Source organism: Spea bombifrons, chromosome 1 (assembly GCF_027358695.1).
Source record: "Spea bombifrons isolate aSpeBom1 chromosome 1, aSpeBom1.2.pri, whole genome shotgun sequence".
Classification (NCBI taxonomy): Eukaryota; Metazoa; Chordata; class Amphibia; order Anura; family Pelobatidae; genus Spea; species Spea bombifrons.
In genome coordinates, this window is record NC_071087.1 from 101,339,580 (window position 1) to 101,358,393 (window position 18,814).

The 18,814-nt window shown below is 38.8% G+C and overlaps 1 protein-coding gene across 1 annotated transcript; it reads left to right on the top strand.

Moving 5' to 3' along the window:
• The first annotated feature begins 3,217 nt into the window (after positions 1–3,217).
• Positions 3,218–13,566, top strand: LOC128496886 (annexin A1-like). Its single transcript, XM_053466710.1, has 13 exons — positions 3,218–3,296; positions 6,378–6,460; positions 7,037–7,127; positions 7,913–8,007; positions 8,813–8,926; positions 9,098–9,188; positions 9,300–9,379; positions 9,548–9,604; positions 9,996–10,089; positions 11,994–12,089; positions 12,389–12,447; positions 13,047–13,169; positions 13,393–13,566. The coding sequence occupies exons 2-13, from the start codon at positions 6,392–6,394 to the stop codon at positions 13,453–13,455; spliced, it is 1,032 nt and encodes a 343-aa protein (XP_053322685.1). The 5' UTR covers positions 3,218–3,296; positions 6,378–6,391; the 3' UTR covers positions 13,456–13,566.
• The last annotated feature ends 5,248 nt before the right edge of the window (positions 13,567–18,814 follow it).

The window sequence follows — 18,814 nt, forward strand, 5'->3', positions numbered from 1 at the left end:
TTTGAACAGATATCTGTGCTTAAAGTAATTCATTAAAAATTATATAACTGAATAAAATAATATTATACATTGGTTTCATTTAAGTTGTCCCTGGTTTGAAAGCAATTCTGGCTTACTATCTGTGGGTGAGGTCAATCATCCAGTCTTCCCTGCCAAGAAATGAGATTGTGATTATTCATACACAGGTTGCAAACGTTCAAACTTAACAAAAGCCGCTGCAAAACAGTTTTTGTGATACTTAGCCATAAAAAAAACTATATATTTCAACTGTGAGTATCAGGCCTTTTTGATTGATCACTTAAACATTAGACACTTACTAGCTCAATAACACCCAAAGCAAATATTTCCAACCTCATAGTTTATTAAACCCCATAGAAAGTAACATACACTATCAAAGGTTATCCTGAGGTAAAGTGATAACAAATGTAGATTATAATGTAACAGAAAAAGAACAGAGATTATAGACAGAGTTGCAGAGAAGTTATTATATAGTTTTATGTCATCACATGCTGGACTGGATTTACGTGAAAATGAATGCCTACAGCTGGCTCATCAGTATTTCTTTCTGATTAGACAGAATTCGTCATAATGCTCATTATCTTTAATTCCATTAAGCATGCTCCACTTGATAGCAAAGATAATAGGGCAAATGTCCACTTTGAACTTGATATACTGAATCCAGAAATCCATGAAAGGTGTCCATATCAACTACAGTTCCCTGAGACATGCACATAATGCAGGTGTATATTAGCAAGAACAGACATTTTATACATAAAAAAGGTCCAGATAATTAATGCCAATTGAATCTTCCAAAATGTCCCAGCCCACCTCACCAAAGAAGAATGCATATATAAGTGAATACTTGCGTAATGCCTTTTTTAAAACTGATTAACGCATAAAAATAAATAACCTTTTGGGGAAGCTGCAATAAGTCGGGACGCGCAGACGTCTGTGTGGCCCCAGTGATGCTCGGCTGCAAAATCTGCAAGAAAAGTAAGGGGGTGCGGGAGAGTGAATGGGTAAATGAATGAGTGAGTCAGTGAGTGAGTGTTTAGGGGCAGAGGTGGCACAGGCAGGATGCTAAAGGGGCAGAGTTGGCAAAGGCAGGATGCTAAAGGAGAAAATGTGGAGCCGGGACAAAATGGATTAGGTAAATAAGTGGGGTATATAAGTAGTCTTACTTGACGTTTTGCTTTGTTTTCCAGATGCTTCTGTTGATCCTCCAGTAAGAAGATATGGAAGCTGAGGTTTTCTTTCTTCAAGAACAACCCGGATCCAGAATCGACCTGGAAAGGACAAAAAGCAAAATTATGCCAGACTGCACAAATCATTCTACGTGTTGAATCCGACATGTGGATTGAAGGCCCGAGCCTGCTCAAAATGGCACAGACGATGTCATGCTGGAGTTCTTGCATTGTAGGAAGTGAAGTGTACAGTGAGAGCGCTACTTAGATACAAGGACTGACTGGATGAGATGGCTCCACGAATGCAGAAAGGAAGGTCTGCTGCTCAGGCCAGAGACAGTCTGGATCTGCAAAAGACAGTCTACTAATGGCACTACACAATTACCCACCTCTGACTCTGCCTCTAACGATTCTAGCACATCAGAATCGTCAGACAGTGATTTTGGAATAACTCAATAGTAAAATTCACGAAAAGCCAAAAAAAGCTAAGTTGTAAGGAGGATAAACTCAAGCATAAAGGGGGCGTTGTTAGAGGTGAGATAACAGAGGCTAAAAAACACTTATGCATGCGCAATAACGCCAACGCAAGTTCATATAAAAGAGTATAAAGGAAAAATTCAGGGCTAACAAATATGTTAATGTGTTTGACCCGACTAAAGAAGACATTAAGGCCGTGGAGGATAGGAAGGAGAGATGGGAAGGCAAAAGGGGAAAAAAGCCAAAGGAACATATTCCACTGGATCCGGGGTTTCAACATGTATTCTAGTGTAAATTTGGAGTGCAAGCTGTCACTGACTGCCTCACACTCCAACTCTCATCAGGTTATAACCGCTACTAACAAGTTAAAATGGCGTCAGCAATACTTATTGTTCAGAGTGAAAAATGTAAGGAAAAAAAACCAGGCTGTTGGACCCATCAATCACAGCCATAACCATTAAAGAGACCAACCCTTTTTGGTGGGGGGGATAGTTGTACCTATGAGCCATTGATACTCCTGCACAGAGTCCCTTCCCACTTTACCTCATCAAGAAGCGCCAGAACAGTTGGCAATGGTGGCAACTACATGACGAACTATAAAAGATAAATAAAGGCTCCAGGCACTCAAGGGTTCAAGCGTCAGGCAGATTTATTGAAGGAAGAAAAAAAACAATGTTTCGACCTCACAATGAGGAAACGTCTGCATTTTTGCAATTTGTTTTCACCTCCTTATCAGAGAATCATATGAATGCATGAAACATGACATTTCCATTAAAAATCAAGTTTGTACAAATCTAAATAAACAAGTCTAGTATACAATTGTGCTTTTTTTTATTATTATTTGTAACTGTATTTTCTGTTTTCAGTTCTGTGGCATAGCTGAAACTCCGCTGCTGTTGTGTTTTCTTTACAAAAGATTAAGAGCTTATGCTGAGGATCCTGCTTCTTCTTCGTTAGCACGGGTGGATCTGCAACCAAGGCTACCTAACTGGTCATGAGGAGGCCTTCAGAGTCCTCTTACTAGGTGAAGCAAGAAGGAGATTAGTACTTTAATAACTTCTTTTTCACTGGTATGTCAGTGACTTCCCTTGTATGTTATTATGTTTTCTTGTTCGCTATAAAAGGTATATTTAGCAAAATACTATTTTTACCGTTGTAAATATATGAAAAATGACTTCCCCTTTAAAAAGGGCCTGCACTCCTAGGTTAAGCAAGAAGAAGTTTAGTAATAGTAAATAGCAATGTTATCATTGTGTTTTCTTGTTCGCTACAAAAGGAATATTTAGCAAAATACTATGAAACATTGTACTTCATAAAAGTTGTTACTGTTTTTAAACCGGAAACTATGTAGCAACGTTTAAAATAAATTGTACATACAATGTAAAAAATAAACAATAATTCCCCTTTTAAGTAACATATGATTGTGACAAAGTTTTTCAGATGAATGTGCCAGAAATTCAGTAGTTGGGTTTGTTGTTGCAAGACTGCTTCCAACCAATCAATGTAAGTTTAGAGGTATGTGCTTGTTGCTAGGTGTGGTTTGTGATCTACTTCATAAAAGTCAGGAGCTCAGCCTGCAGCCCTCTCCGGTTTCTAGAAAAGCTGACATCAACATCTCCTCTTAACCACGTAAAAGTAGGTATTATTGTTCTTTCTTTCTGGGTATGTTTACCGTTGTGCTGTTAACCCTTGATTGTTGCAGAAAAAAAAGCCTTTGCACTAAGCAATGTAATTGTTTGTTTATAAATATTATTGTAAAGAGAATGTGTGATTGTGTGCTTTAGTGTTAAAGCTTTTATTTCTATGATTTATATATATATATATATATATATATATATATATATATATATATATATATATATATTATAATATATATACTGTATTTTGAATCATGCATTCTGTACAGATGTTTTTTACAGAATTTTTAGAACTGGAAGATTTGCCAGTAAAGAGAACTAAAGGGTGTGGTGTGAGGATTGCTGGTAATTCCAACCCTCTTCTATGCGTGTACTAAAGCTTCAGCTCAAATGAGTCACAGGAAACTTTTTTTTTTTTTTTTGTTTCACGTCTGCAAACATAAAACAGATTTTGTGTGTTGACTGCCAGTTTTTTTTTTTTGCTTTACAGAACATCAACTTGCATTGGATAGTTAAATACTGGCGGTCCCAAGGCTTTTCTGTACCATTTTACTTTGGGGTACTTAAGTCAGGATTGTGGTACCTCTGGCCAGAACAGAGGCTTTTTAGTACAGGTGTTATTTAAGTTAATGTTCTGTTACGATATTGTTGGAGAAAAAGAAACATTGGTTTGGGAACAGAAATAGTCTTTGTGGATAATAAAAGGGGCATGATTCTTTTTTCATTAAAAGACGTTACTTGGCATTTGTTAGCCTTGCATGTCAGGCTAGCATGCCGATGGGAATGACTATAGGGCTGCCCTTAGGCAAGCAGGGCTGCAACATTTATGAGCTGTGATAAGATGGAGTATTGGGAATGGAAGAGAGTCTGCACAACTGGGCAAGGGTGTTCACGGGATCAGTATTAGGCAATTACAGGGTGCTTGTGCTAATTCCCATAGAATAAAGAGTCACGAGGTGCTCAGCAATGTCTTATTTCCACATGAGTGGTGATGTTTCAACCCAATAGGGTTTTTCTTAAGCCATGACTTTACTAAATTTGAGGGTGTTGGGTGGAACCCTGCTCGTGCAATTAAGTTGCTGCCTGACCATCTCCTAAGTACGTATTGATTAATTCACACAGAATAACACAGGGAGAGTAGGCACTACACTGGTTGCCCTCTCCCCATGAGAGATTAAGCACCACTCTTATTGGTCGTCAGCAATAAGGGGGTTAATGTAAACACACTAATAGAAAAAGACAGCACCTGAACAAAATTCCCTAATGGTGGCTTGAGCAGTGGATGCAGGGTGCAAAACAATGGCGTTTCCAGCCACAAAACACAATAATAAAGAGAAAAGTGTGAGCAATGAATGCATCTCAATACTGATGAATCCACAGAAATCCGATTGATCTAACAATATGAAGTTTATTGAAAAAAATTGTTAATATAATAACAAAGCCAATGGCGAGAAGTCTCACATGTTTCGCTGTGCAGTTGTTATCTTGAGGTAATTCTTGTCCAATGGTTGTAACGTTTTCATGCCTGATTTGAATCCTTATGTCTGTTTTATTGTTGCCCTTTATGTATCACCTAAGTCTGTGTGCTTTCCCTAATAACGGATGTATCTTGTTATCCCCCTTAACCATGTTTTGGCTGATTCTTGGTAGAATACGCAGCTTCACAAAGGGCTATACCACTACTGCAATACTGCAGCAGTCAGCAGTGATGTGTTCCTTTGGCCCAATGGTGGCCATGGAGAGAACCAGATGAGTGAGGTTTAACTAAAGAGAGAGAGTTGTGATTTAACTATACTTTATAAATGGCAAGACAACCTCTTCCTTCAGCAGAAGCTCACTGAGGTTGGCATTTATAATTTATAGTGAAGTCAAGAAGCTGAAACACAAGTCTCGATTTAATGAATACCCCTGTTGTGTAATATCCTAGAGCTCAGTTTTTTTTTTTTTTTTAGACCTGCTTGCCCATTCTAAAGGATGAAGGGCCACTGTAAAGTAATCTTGCCTTTTGTGACAATGCTCCATTATTTATCCAGCTGTTAGAATAATTGTATTAGAAGCATGTCAATGTGCATTGCTATTGCTTGTGCAATTGAGGTGGGTGTAATGCAATATTCATTGTAAGTAGTTGGCATTCATATGCTCAATATAAATAATGCTCTAACAGAAGGAGCTTGGATTATGGGTGTGTACAAGAAGAGCTCTGTCTGTGGAAGACACTTGTGCCTGTGGGATTTTAATGAAATGTCACACAGCATCTTCCTGTCTACCCTGACATTAAAAGTTCTGTTCAAATTGATAGTTGTAATTATTTCTCAGAGACCACTGAGATCCCAAAAGTTTATGTGACTCTTATTCTGTGTTGGCCAATAAAAAGCCTTTCTTTTTGACCAATATGGCTATATCCTTTACGTCCATCATCATCAAACACAAGAACCTGCCATTATAAGATTTTCAAATTCAACTAGAATATAGATTACCATTCCTGGAGGAGGACAAAATAGGTATAACCATATTGTTCTTAGGGAATGCATTCCAAAGAAGCTTATATCAGTAGGCCAACATCCATGGAATAAGATACTATCACAGAGGTCCCTTCTGATGGGGAGTGAAAATGAGCTGCCCTGTTACTATACAAAGCAGTTTTTTTAGACCTTCGGTCTACACCATTCATTATGGGAAGGGGTCTGCCAAATGGGACCCTTAAAATGTCAGCAGCTTCCCAACATGTTTGCCATCTAGATACCAACATGACCTGGCGTAACCTTAGCCTCTCTTTGTAGTACGGTCTGTATTTGCTAAGACTTCATCATAGGTTAAGGCTTTTTTTTGGTATTTTAATAGCAGTGAATCAATTTGCATGCAGGCATTACTAATTAAGCATGCATATAATCTAGTCTTGCTGCAACAACACATAACTGGTAATCTAGGAGGTATACACAGGAGCTAGTCCAGATTTTGTGTTTGTACAACTCTTTCCACTTTCTTCAATAGAAAGGTAGATCACAAATGTAATTCAAATACATACAAAAGTGGTACCAAAAGGCCTGTAATAACATTTGGTGTTTCTTTCTCTCTCCAGAATCCTGATCCATCATGTCTTTTATGCAAGCCTTCCTTGCAAATGCTAACTTCACAGAAGCAGGAGGACACCCACCATGTACAGTAAGACAATATACGCGAAGACATTTATAAGCGTTGTAAAATGCTGAGTTTGTTGTGTCTTTGTTGAAGAACTAAGTTGGTCTACTAATACTTTGAGGTATTGGTGTTTTTACAGAAATTCCAGTAAACCGTTAGACACTTGTTCCATACTTAACATCCCAAAGTCCTACATCAGGACTATGCTATATAGATCTTCCCCATTGAACATGTTGAGTATTATTCTGAGGGCTGGTCAAATTGAAGTACGGTGGCAAGAGACTACGTTTTTGGTTTAGTTTTGCTAGTTTGTTTAAAAATACAAAATCGGGAGCGGTTGCCATGGAAAAACAATAGCATCTTTCTCTGGACTGTTAAGATTGTAAAGATTTCTGGTGACCTGGGAGATATACATGATAAAATACTGTAAGTGATTAGGAAAGGCTAGTAAAGTTGGTGCCAGAACCCATTAATCTTAAATTCTATGAGGAAAGCCGTTGGTGTGCCAGTACCAAGTTCTTGAACCGTGGAAATTAAGCTTTTGAACTACACATTGACAGTTTGTCAGGTTTTCACAAAACCATGTAACTATTTTACCAGGCTGATGAGGCAGGAGCATCACTGAAGGCCAATCCTAAATTTAACGGTGCCGCAGATGCTGCAGAACTGGAAAAGGCCATCAAAGCAAAAGGTAAGTTTTTAATAAGAGGTTCCAGGTCCCACTCTCCCATTAGTTAGTGCTGTTCATGTCAGTGCAGTGTGTCGCTGGCATGGTGCAAAGGTTAACCACCCATATTGGTAGTTGGACTTGTAGTGCACAAAACTCTGGGTTAAATGCAGGACACTCCTAGGAATGTCGTTTGGTGAATATGGGCTGCCATGCATGGGATGCCACTAGAACAACGGGGATATAATTGGTGTGCCTATGCCAGCCTGTGTTGGTGTTGGTTAAATGGGTTATCAGTGGTATGGCTGGTAGATACATGGGTTGGCTCGGTTCCAGCTCATGTAGTGGTTGGTTATATGTTAATATGTTTACATAAATTTGGTTAATTAAGGTAAAAGCACCATGGCAATTATATCCATACCACACCTGTTGTCTCTAAGTCAAATTGTTATGTTACATACTACTTGTTATGTCCTGTCCGCCCATTGCACAGTGCTACAGAATTTGATGGCGCTATATAAAACAATAAATAATAATATTAATACGTGGCCTAAATGTTTAAAATTCTATTTATTCTGCGGTCTCTTATTTGGGGGTTGGAAAGCGATGCTGACGTAGGCTACAGTTTTAATAACAAGTTATATTTTTGCAGTGATTAATAATGGGACAAAGCTTTCCAAGTCAGCAGCCCTAGGATTATATGATTAGGCTGTGTGTGTCCAATAATATATTACTTTAATATACACAGGTTAAAGCTTTTCTGTTATTGGTTTGTTTCATGTTTCCCTGTTTTTTTTTTTGCTGTGTAGGTGTTGACGAGGGAACAATCATAGATATTTTGACCAAAAGAACTAATGCAGAACGTCAGCAGATTAAAGCTGCCTATCAGCAAGCAACTGGAAAGGTAATTGCATGATATCATGAAATAACGAGGGTCAAGTCTGAGAGGGCAGTAGATAAGTGGAACAGTCTCGAAGCAGAAGTGGTAAAGGTTAATACAGTGAGGGAGTTTACACCTGTATGAGAAAATGATGAATCTAAGGAAAGGCAAAGGAGTGATCATAGTCCGAGTGCTTAATTTGGGGAAAAATGGGCAGCAGCTACCCTCATCTTTGACAGAAGGAGCGGCTTATAAACTAGGTGACTGTGCATAACTCTATAATGAATCTTAGGGAAAACGGTGTTTATATTAGGAAAAATGGGCAGCAGCAATTATAATCCTTGACAAACTGGGTGGCTTATTAACTAGATGACTTGGCTTAACCCAAGTTTCACGGGGATATTTGTGTCTTCACAAAAGATTATGTTCCTAGTACATTAACCACAGAGGCCATTTACATTTTGGGTTAAATAAAAATGTATATATATTTAACAAAATAACAGGGCTTCACACTTGCCCGGCTATGCAAAGCAAATGCTCCTGACCCACCTTAAAGAGACAGCATATGACCTAAACCAACCTGTTCTCTATAAGCACAGGTATGTGTGGGCATTTGTAAGGACCAACTGACAGAAGCGTGTGTGGGATTAAGCTGGTTCTAGGTTGGGCCTAACCTGCTGTGCCCCAACTAGTATGTGTAGTTTAACATACTAGACAAGTTTTGAAGGAGTGGCAAACATTGGGACAGTGTAAAGATTCTGTGGAGTTATTCCACTAACATCCATTAAAAAGTTTGAAAGGCACTGAATCAATATTTTTCTGTTTCTAGTCTCTAGATGATGCTTTGAAAAAGGCCCTCAAAAGCCATCTGGAAGAAGTTGTCCTTGGTTTGATGAAGACACCAGCTCAATTTGATGCTCATGAACTGAAGGCAGCGACCAAGGTACTAAAAGGAACAGTTATGAGAGAAGTTTGCCCATGTTTCAAGACTGAATAGATGTTTCTAACAAACTTGAAACTTGTTAGACTTTCTATATTATTAAACATAAGTTATTCTTCCTTACTCACTACTATAAATATCAACTTATTAGTATTATTCATACTCTTCCTACAGGGTCTCGGGACAGATGAAGACACCTTAATAGAAATTCTTGTATCAAGGACTAACCGTGAGATCAAAGAAATTAATAAGGTTTACAAAGAAGGTAACAAGTTTGTTTTGGAATATAGACACATAAAATATCTAAATATTTTAATAATTAAGGACCTGTTTTGTTTATTCTTTGTAAGTTTTTCCACATTTTATATCCTTTCAGAATTTAAAAAGGACCTTGCTAAAGATGTGGCCTCTGACACCTCTGGAGATTTCCAAAAGGCTCTTCTTGCACTTATAAAGGTAGTTCAGAAACTAGGCAAAAATATTTAAGTGAAGCAACGTATCATTCCAAGAATCAGAGAAATAAAATGCTATATTTTAATATCGCTTTTTTGTACTATACTATAAATAGTAAAACGTTTGTTTGAAATGGCCTTATCTATGTATTTTTTCTTATCCTTTTAATAGGGTGAGCGCAGTGAAGACAGATCAGTCAATGAAGAACAAGCTGACAATGATGCCAGGGTGAGTGTACTGCAAAGAAACACCCCAAAACTAAAATATGATCTGAACTGTGCCCTTCGTGATAATGGTTATGAATTTTGACATATGACTGCTCTTCTTAGATTTTTGTACGTTCGCCCCTTTTCAACTTCGGTTTGGTTTTAGGTAATGGGTGTAGCAGCTAGGTGAAATTGGGTGCCCTGATTTTTTTCTGCATTATCAGAATATGGGGGGGGGGGGCATTATCCAAGCTTTCATTATTACTTTCATTCTGTCATATTTGGAATGTGAAATGTGTATATATTATACTGTACATATTATTGTAATTTATATATTATATCTATTTTGTATATAGCGTGTGTGTACCTGGGCTAGAGTTGCATACATTTTATTTGCATCTTACTATTTTTAGGCTTTGTATGAAGCTGGAGAAAAGAGGAAAGGGACAGAAGTGTCTGTTTTCATTGATATTTTAACTTCAAGATGCTACCCACATCTGCAGCAAGGTAAAAATATGCCAGCTCCTCTTTCATACTAAAATCTACCTGGTCATTTGATCTTGTTCTATCATATTTTATTGTAGAGTAGTTTTAACTCCATATTTAGACATGGGGAAAAGCAAATATAGTTCAATGCCATGTGTGGGCAACAATGTAAATGCAGTCCATTTAAGCGAGGTCTAGTGTATTATAGACATCAGGGAATGTCTGCATGCCAATATACAGTATAGTGCTGTGAAAAAGTATTGGTCCCCTTCTGGTTTCTTCTATTTTTGATTGTTATGCTTAAATGTTTCCAATTATCTAATTAAACTAAACTATTTTTAATATCAGACAAAAGAACTTAAGTAAACACAAAATGCAGTTTTAAATGATTTCATGTAGAGAAGGAAAAAAGCTATCCAACCCTACCTGGCCTTATGTGAAAAAGTAATTGCCCCCTACATTACTAAATCAAATAATTAACTGAATTTTAATTGATAATTGGGTCCAATATCACTAATCAGTCAGGCATGATTGCAAATCTAAACCTCAATAAAACAGAACCTGTCTTGCAAAGTGAAGTAGGTGAAGAGGTCTCCAAAGGTACCACATGATGCCATGATCGAAAAATCCAAAAACAGATGAGAAACAGTCATTGACCTCTATCAGTCTGGAAAGGGTTACAAAGCCATGTCTAAGGCTCTGGGGCTCCAGTGAACCACAGTGAAAACCATTATCTACAAATGCAGAAAACTTGGAATCGTGGTGAACCTTCCCAGGAGTGACCAACCTACCTAAATTCCTCCAAGAGAACATTGACTCATCCAGGAGGTCACAAAAAAACTAAACTAACATATAAAGAACTGCGGGCCTCGCTTGCCTCCATTAAGGTCAGGGTTCACGATTCCTCAATAAGAAACTACAAAATCGACATCCATGGTAGTGTTGTAAGGCAAAAAACCCAATTGCTCATCTCACATTTGCCAAAAAACACATTGATGGCCCCCAAGTTATTTGGGATGATATTCTGTGGACTGATGGGTCAACAGTGGAACTTTTAGAAGACAAGGGTTCTGTTACATCTGGCGTAAACCCAACACCATAGAACATAATATTAACAGTCAAACGCAGTTGTGGTAGTGTGACGGTCTAGGGCTGCTTTGCTGCCTCAGGACATGTGCGACTTGCTATGATGGAAGGAACCATGAACCATCAGTTTGTGACATACAGCTCAAGCACAGATGGGGTAATAAGATAATTATTCTAAGGACACAAACGAGTCGACCTCTGAATGACTCAAAAGAAACAAGATTAAGGTCTTGGAGTGGCCAAGTCGAATCCTGACTTAAATCAGACTGAGATGCTGTGGCATGACCTTTTACAAGGCAGTTGATGCTCAAAAACCCGCCAGTGTGGCTGATTTAAAACCATTCTGCCAGGAAGAGTAGGCTGAAATTCCTACATAACAATGTAAAAGACTCATTGCCAGTTATTGCAAAGGTTTGATTGTGGTTATTACCACCAAGGGTGACACAACCGGTTATTAGGTTTAATCCAATGGGTGATTTTGTTTTGATTAACTCTTTACCTTCAACAAATGATCATTCTAAAGTTGCATTTTGTGTTTATTCCCTTTGTCTTATATTAAAATTTAGTTGAGTGATCGGAAAAAAATGCTCTGGTTTTTAAAGAGTATAAAAATAAGCAAGTCTGAATTGCAGTAATACTGCCAAACATAAGGGAGTTTTTTATTTATTTATAAACCAAAAGATCGCATGTGGTTAAATTAAAGGAAACTAAAGTAATGCAATATGTGAACCGTTATCTTATGCAATTGGCTTGTTACATTTGTTGTGTTTATTAAAAATGTTTGGTTATCCATTAGATTTCAGGGATTTTTTACATTTATTTAATGTTTTTGTTTTTAGTTTTCAGAAGATACGCTGGATACAGCAAAAATGATCTGACAAAAGCTATTGATCTTGAGCTGAAAGGAGACATTGAAAAATGCCTGATGTCCATTGGTAAGTTACTACTTCCTGTTTTTTGGTAACAGTGATGTGTGGATATACACTGCTATACCAGAACTATTAATTGAATGTTTTACATGGTTGAGAACCCATTTAATGTATTAGGCTCATGTGTAATTTTTAGATAAGGGGAGAAATGTTTGTGTAGTTGACACAATATATATATATTTTTTTTTTCTTAATACACTATCAGATTATAGTTATATATTTCCAATCTACACTTGTTACTTTTACATATTGAAACAACTTTTTTGTGATTACTTGTGTTTTTAACCATGACACTATCTTTACAGTTAAATGTGTCGGAAGTACACCTGCTTACTTTGCTGAACAATTCTACCTGGCAATGAAGGTATTTTATTTACAAAGCTGTTTGAAATAGTCTAAATACTTTGCAGACCAGGTCTCATACCTGCACCCATATTATCCGACTCCCTTGACCAACAGTTTATAATAGTCAGTAATCTGTTTTGTAATATATCAAGATGGTTCCGTAAACAGTCTTTCTAGATTATTCTAAATGTTTTTTTCCTCTTCCACTTGTGAAACTATACACTGAGAACTTAATATGGAAACAATTAGATTTAGCAAGAGCAGCTTTAAAATGTATACCTTGGGAGGCAACTTACTGCAAGCTTATATACCAAATAGAAAGCTAAACTGTTGATCACCGGGTTTTCAAGTTTGAGCATACATACACCAAACTGCCTTTTAATAAATTGACATGGTATATTGCTAGTGGCGGATGAGCCAAAGTCTCACTGAATTCCCAAATTATGGAAGGGCTGGTTTCGCTCTAGTGTGCACACCTCCCTTTTTCTGGATGATGTTTTACTCAAGCTTATGCTAGCCCACTCATATGAATTTCTTGTTGTTCCAAAATGAGACTTTTTTTTTTACTTCTTGTAGTCTTTCTACAATTATAGCATCCTTTTTATTTTTCTTAAATAGGGATCTGGAACGCGACACAAAACTTTAATTAGATTGCTGGTTTCTCGCTCTGAAATTGACTTAAAAGAAATAAAAGCACACTACAAACGTCTCTATGGAAAATCCCTTCGCCAGGCTATTTTGGTAAGTAAAACAAAATACTTACTTGCAAAATATTAATGGACTAAAAGGTTTAAACGCTATTTTTTTTACATATTTAACATCCAGTTGCTGAGAGCTTTTAAGATCCCACTGTAGCTAATTCACAAAAAGGGGGAGCCTTCCAATATATAATGCATAGTTTTGGTAAATTCTTTTAAAACCTTGTTGGATCATATATGTAACTTTTTTTTTTTTTTTTTAACAGGATGAAAAAGTGAAGGGAGACTATGAAACCATACTCCTGGCTTTGTGTGGACCAGACAACTAGGACAGACCTTTCTCATTATCAGAACATGGTATCCCTACAACCCCAAGAACCTCTGTTTTACTTCCTGTATCCCATTAGCTCCAAATATAAAAGCTTTTATGGGCAGTACATGAGGTTATTTTGTCTAGACCCATTTCCTCTTGTTCGAAAAAAATTGTATTGCTAATAAAATAGTAAAACCTGAATACTGTACAGCTTCTAACCAGGGGAAGGCTGGCAGCCTACAGCCTGGGGGCAAGTCTAGTTAAGTGGCCCATTGCGCCACCGAATCATCCATGCACATCTTTAACTGATTTTCTAACATGTTGACGGGATGGAATTGTGAGTACGTCAGTACACTAAAAAATAAAGTCATCATACATGGGACACCTGAAACCACAATTTTACACAACTAATCCTTTTTAATAAAATATGCAGATTGAAATAAATTAAATAACCTTCACTAAATTATAAATAAATAAATTAAATAACCAGTGAAAACCTTCACTTTTCTGCTCACTGATTTCTGGGCCTAGAAAGTTTTGTCCTTTAAAGAGACTATAGTTCAATTTATTCCTATGGAAAGTAAAGTGCCAGGAAACAGATGATCAAATACAAACTAGGAGAGGCTCTGCCACACCGACACACCAGGATGGGCTCTGCCACACCAACAGCCAAACCTGCCCACCAGGACAGACTCTGCCACACCAACACCCAGATACACACCAGGACAGGCTCTGCCACACCAGCAGCCAAACACACCCACCAGGATAGGCTCTGACACCCACCAGATGGGCTAAGCTACAACAATAATAAAAAAAAACAAAAGTATTTTTCCACCCCCTTTTGTTTTTGCCCCATTTTGTGTAATGGCCCCAGTTGCTACCCTTGTGTATTGATTCCACCAGCATAGATAAAATGCTTATCTGGGCTGGTCACCAGAATGTAAAAGCTATATGTGTCCTGGAAACCTTGGCCAATGCAATCACCCTAATGCGCCCACACCCTTGTGTATTGCACCCAGCTAGCCCCACATTGTATATTTATCCCACCGCCCAGCCCCCCTTGTATTGATTTATGTGATGCCCCCAGCCCGCACCCTCTCGTGAATTAATGCCCCCCCTTAGCGCCCAAATTTCACTCATAGGATCTGCCCAAAAAACAACCTGCCTGTGGTATCCTCAAACAGCCTCCCTGTGCAATGCTTTCCCCCCACTTACACATCCATAGACTCACACACATATTCATTCATTCATTCATTCATTATTCACAAACATTCTGTCACAAACTGGGTCCATACAGACGACTGTAAAGACCCAGTGCGCCCAAAGATTGTGTTCAGGAGTGACGGTGCAGTAGCGGAGTTGACAGGGCTTGGTGCAGGGCGACTGCACTCACCCGGGTGGGCATCTAGGGTTGTGCAGCCACATACCAGTGCCCTGACATAGCAGCTGATGAAGTCCAGAACAAAGCAGAACTTGGAGAGATCCTGCAGACACCCTGGAACAGACATGAGACATAGCACTAGAATCATGTGCAGGATGCTGCAGGCTGGGAGTGTGGAAGCTAAGCAGAGTATATAGCATAAACATAAGCAAAGGACAGGGAGAGCAAGCAAGAACCATAACCAGACAAGATATACATAATACAGGGCACAACAGGGAACAAGACAAGGACTACTCAAGATCCGACATGAACAGGACAGGACACCCCTCTGCCGGGGATACAAGACATCACAGACTGACACACATACACACAGGAACTAGTTTAGGACTATATGATAACTATTGGTGATTACGTCACATTTTATGGTCATAGTATGCTTAGCCCACCACTATGCCAAAGTACTCCAATGACAGTGGGTCCTAACGCTAAAGCCTGCCTACAGAACTACTAATAAACTGAACATTGAATCTATACACAAAACCAAGAAGGACATACCTTTAGACTGCTGACAGACAAACAGAACACACAGGTGGGGCACATCTTATAAAGAAAACAGAGCCGAAGCAAAGAGCAAGACTGAAATCAAGAATGAAAGATCAGAACAGAGCATATGGAAATCCAGCAATGGATTAAAGCAAAACAGAGAAACTGAAGCAAGACAGATATGCAACTCTGCAGCCTGGGTAGAATGTGACACATTCATTCACTCATTCATATAATAAGTTCCTCATTTACAGATACTTATCATTTACAGATATTCATTTATTCACTAATTGACAGCTAATTGACACATATACTGCCTTTACACATGCCTGCCCATACTTAAACACATACATAGCCCTTACACACATACACTGTCCTTATGCACGCCTGCCCTTACACACACACACACATACACACTCACATACACTTACATTGCCCTTACAAATGCCTGCTAATACACACATACTGTATACACTACCCATACACTGCGGTTACACATGCCTGCCTATATATACACACATGCCTGCCCATACACACACACATACAAAAACATTGCCCTTACACACGCCTGCCCAAACACAGACATACACTGCCCATACACATAAACTGCCATTACACACTCCTGCGTATATACACACAGACACGCACATCTGCCCATACACTATTATACAAAAACATTGCCCATATACACACAGACACATATACACTGCCCTTTACACACCCATATACACTGTCCATATACACAAACATACAGGACCACACTTGCCTTTATAGCACCCCTTTCTCCCCATATCCTACCCTCTTTCCCCATATCTTAAATTTCCATTTTGTCATGGGAACACGAGGTCTGTCACTCCAGACCTCTGCTTTGGTTCCCCCCCACGCACTGGCAATTGATTCAGAGCGCAGGGATACAACATCATAACCCCTGGTGCTCTGCCTCAATTGCCAGCGCATAGTGCTTAGCGTTAGACCATCTAGAGGGAGACTGCGATCTCCCCAACCGCCCCTGCTCGGTCAGCCCCTGCTACCCAGATCTGCGTTTATGTTGCCTGGGCACCATGAGGGCTGTTCTGGGTAGCAGGCGCTCGTAGCGTTGTCCGCTGCTTGATGAGCGGGGCTGGTTGGGTAGATCACAATCTCACACCTGCTTCAGTGCAGCCCTGAAGACCATCCCAAGCGGGAATGGCCTCAAGGCTTACACCCTTCCCCCTATAGATATGCTGCTGTTCTATGGCTTCTGTATTGTTGGCAACAATGTGATTCACGTTGGATTTCCTCGGGAATCTCCTGCAACCACTTGTTCCTGTCTCTCTGTACGGCTTCCAAAACTCTTGGAAAACCTGAAGGGTTAAGCTAAGTAACTTTACTCCCAGAAATTTGAAATCCCTGCACATACTCTGCAGCACGGTCACATAACTTATAAATTTAAATTGTCAATACAGATGTTTTGGACGGGTGTGTATACCCCTGCAAATGGGCAATGCGAAGCAAATTTTACAAAGCCTATCAAAGTCTTAGTGTTTCCTGGCTGGGCACTTAGTAGTATCACTGAAATACACATATCTCAGGATAATCTCTTACCTAGTTCTAAGTATAAAATTCTGAAAAAGTGGAGTTGAGCAAACAGAATTTTTTTCTCCAGAAGGAGCATATGCTAGGCTTTTTTGTAATGCCCATAGCCCAGAAATGTATCTTTATCAGCAGGCAGCCATGCATTATGGCGTGCCACATTCAAATGCTAGCTAGGTGTGGAGCAGTGTGGATTTTGTTTCAGCCACAATTTATATCTATAATGTTCTCGCCAAGGAATAGATCCAAAAACTGTAGTAGGCTGCGATCAGTTACGTTGACATTTAATCCAGGCCATGCGATAAAAGTGGGAACATCTGCTGAATCATTATTTGGAGGTGTCCTGTTCATGACTTAGTCTTGAAGGGGGCTAGCAGAGTCAGAAAATGCAACCCTCATGGAGTCACAAAACTCTGCTACCTCAAACTCTGACGCAGTGGCCTCAGAATCACAAGTAAGGATGGCATATGCCTCTTTGGTCGTATATAACTTCTCAACTTTTTTATGTTAAAAAATATATTTTTTTTATTTCCCACTACCTATCTAATGCTAAAACATGCATAATTACCCTCTAACAAGTCCCCTAACCCCCAACCCCAACAGTCTGCAACAACAAAGTTAGTGTGTAGTGTGGGCCACCTAAACCCCAGTCTGTAACTACAATTTAGCCAGCGATATGCAGAATATTATTGTATACACAGTCAAGTTCTTGTACTGAAGACATATTGTAGCCCCCCCAGCCCAAACTATAGTTAAAATCTACTATTCCTACTTTGGCTCAACATCGTGGGAGTTGCAGTCAGGAACATTTAATGTTGACTTGTGTAGTGTAGCATTATGAGGTATTACAAAAAAGAGGGTAGTAAGAGGGGAGTAAAAAAGGATATGAAGGTTTGGAAACAAAATAGGATAATTTGTAGTTTTGCAACAGTTGGTGGCAACACTCAAAGTGCTGTTATTACATTTGTCATCATGTTCAGCGAACCAAATGGTTGCAGCTGCAGTGCCAATCCATAATTATATAACAAACTAAGATAGGGCACTCCAGTACCCACTTTCCAATGATGCTTAATGTACCAGACTGGCTGAGAGTTATGGGAGTATAACTATCGACTAACCCTAGCTGCAATACATGTATGAAATAAAAGGAACTTCCACCTTTGCTGCTCCACTGGGCCCTTTTGAAATTCCATCCCCCTCTGGAGATGTCTGGAGCATCATTGCTACAGTATCCAACACAGTTACAATCATTACAGCAATTCCAGCGGATGAATATGTAGATTTACCAATTAGCATACTTCATTTTAGATTTTAGGACTCTTACAGCAATTACTGTCTTCTGGTGGTGTATGTACCAGACTTCTTCTGGTACCAGAAAATATATATTTTTTATCTGTATTAATGTCAAAGGCATAGTTAGAGACTTGGAGTGAACAAACGATTTAAGACATAGTTAATATGATGTACTATAACACAATGGGCACGTGAGCATAAGAACTGGACCAACATATGGCACCAGGATGCATCCATGGACTTAAAGGACCTGCTGCTAAGGTCTTGGTACCAGATACCACAGCACACCTTCAGAAGTCTAGTGAAGTCCATGCCTCAATGGGTCAGAGCTGTTTTGGCAGCCAAAGGGGGACCTACACAATATTAGGATGGTGGTCATAATGTTATGGCTGATAGGTGTATCTGGTTTATAATATATACATATAATCTCTCAATTTTAATATTTCTTTTTTATTTAAAAATATTTTCTATGTTTCCAATACATATGCTAATGGAAAACCCTTTATAAGATCTTAGGCCACATTTTTCAAAAGTGAAATATGCTAGCAGTGATATCTAGTTTTTTTTTTAGTATTTGCAGAAACTC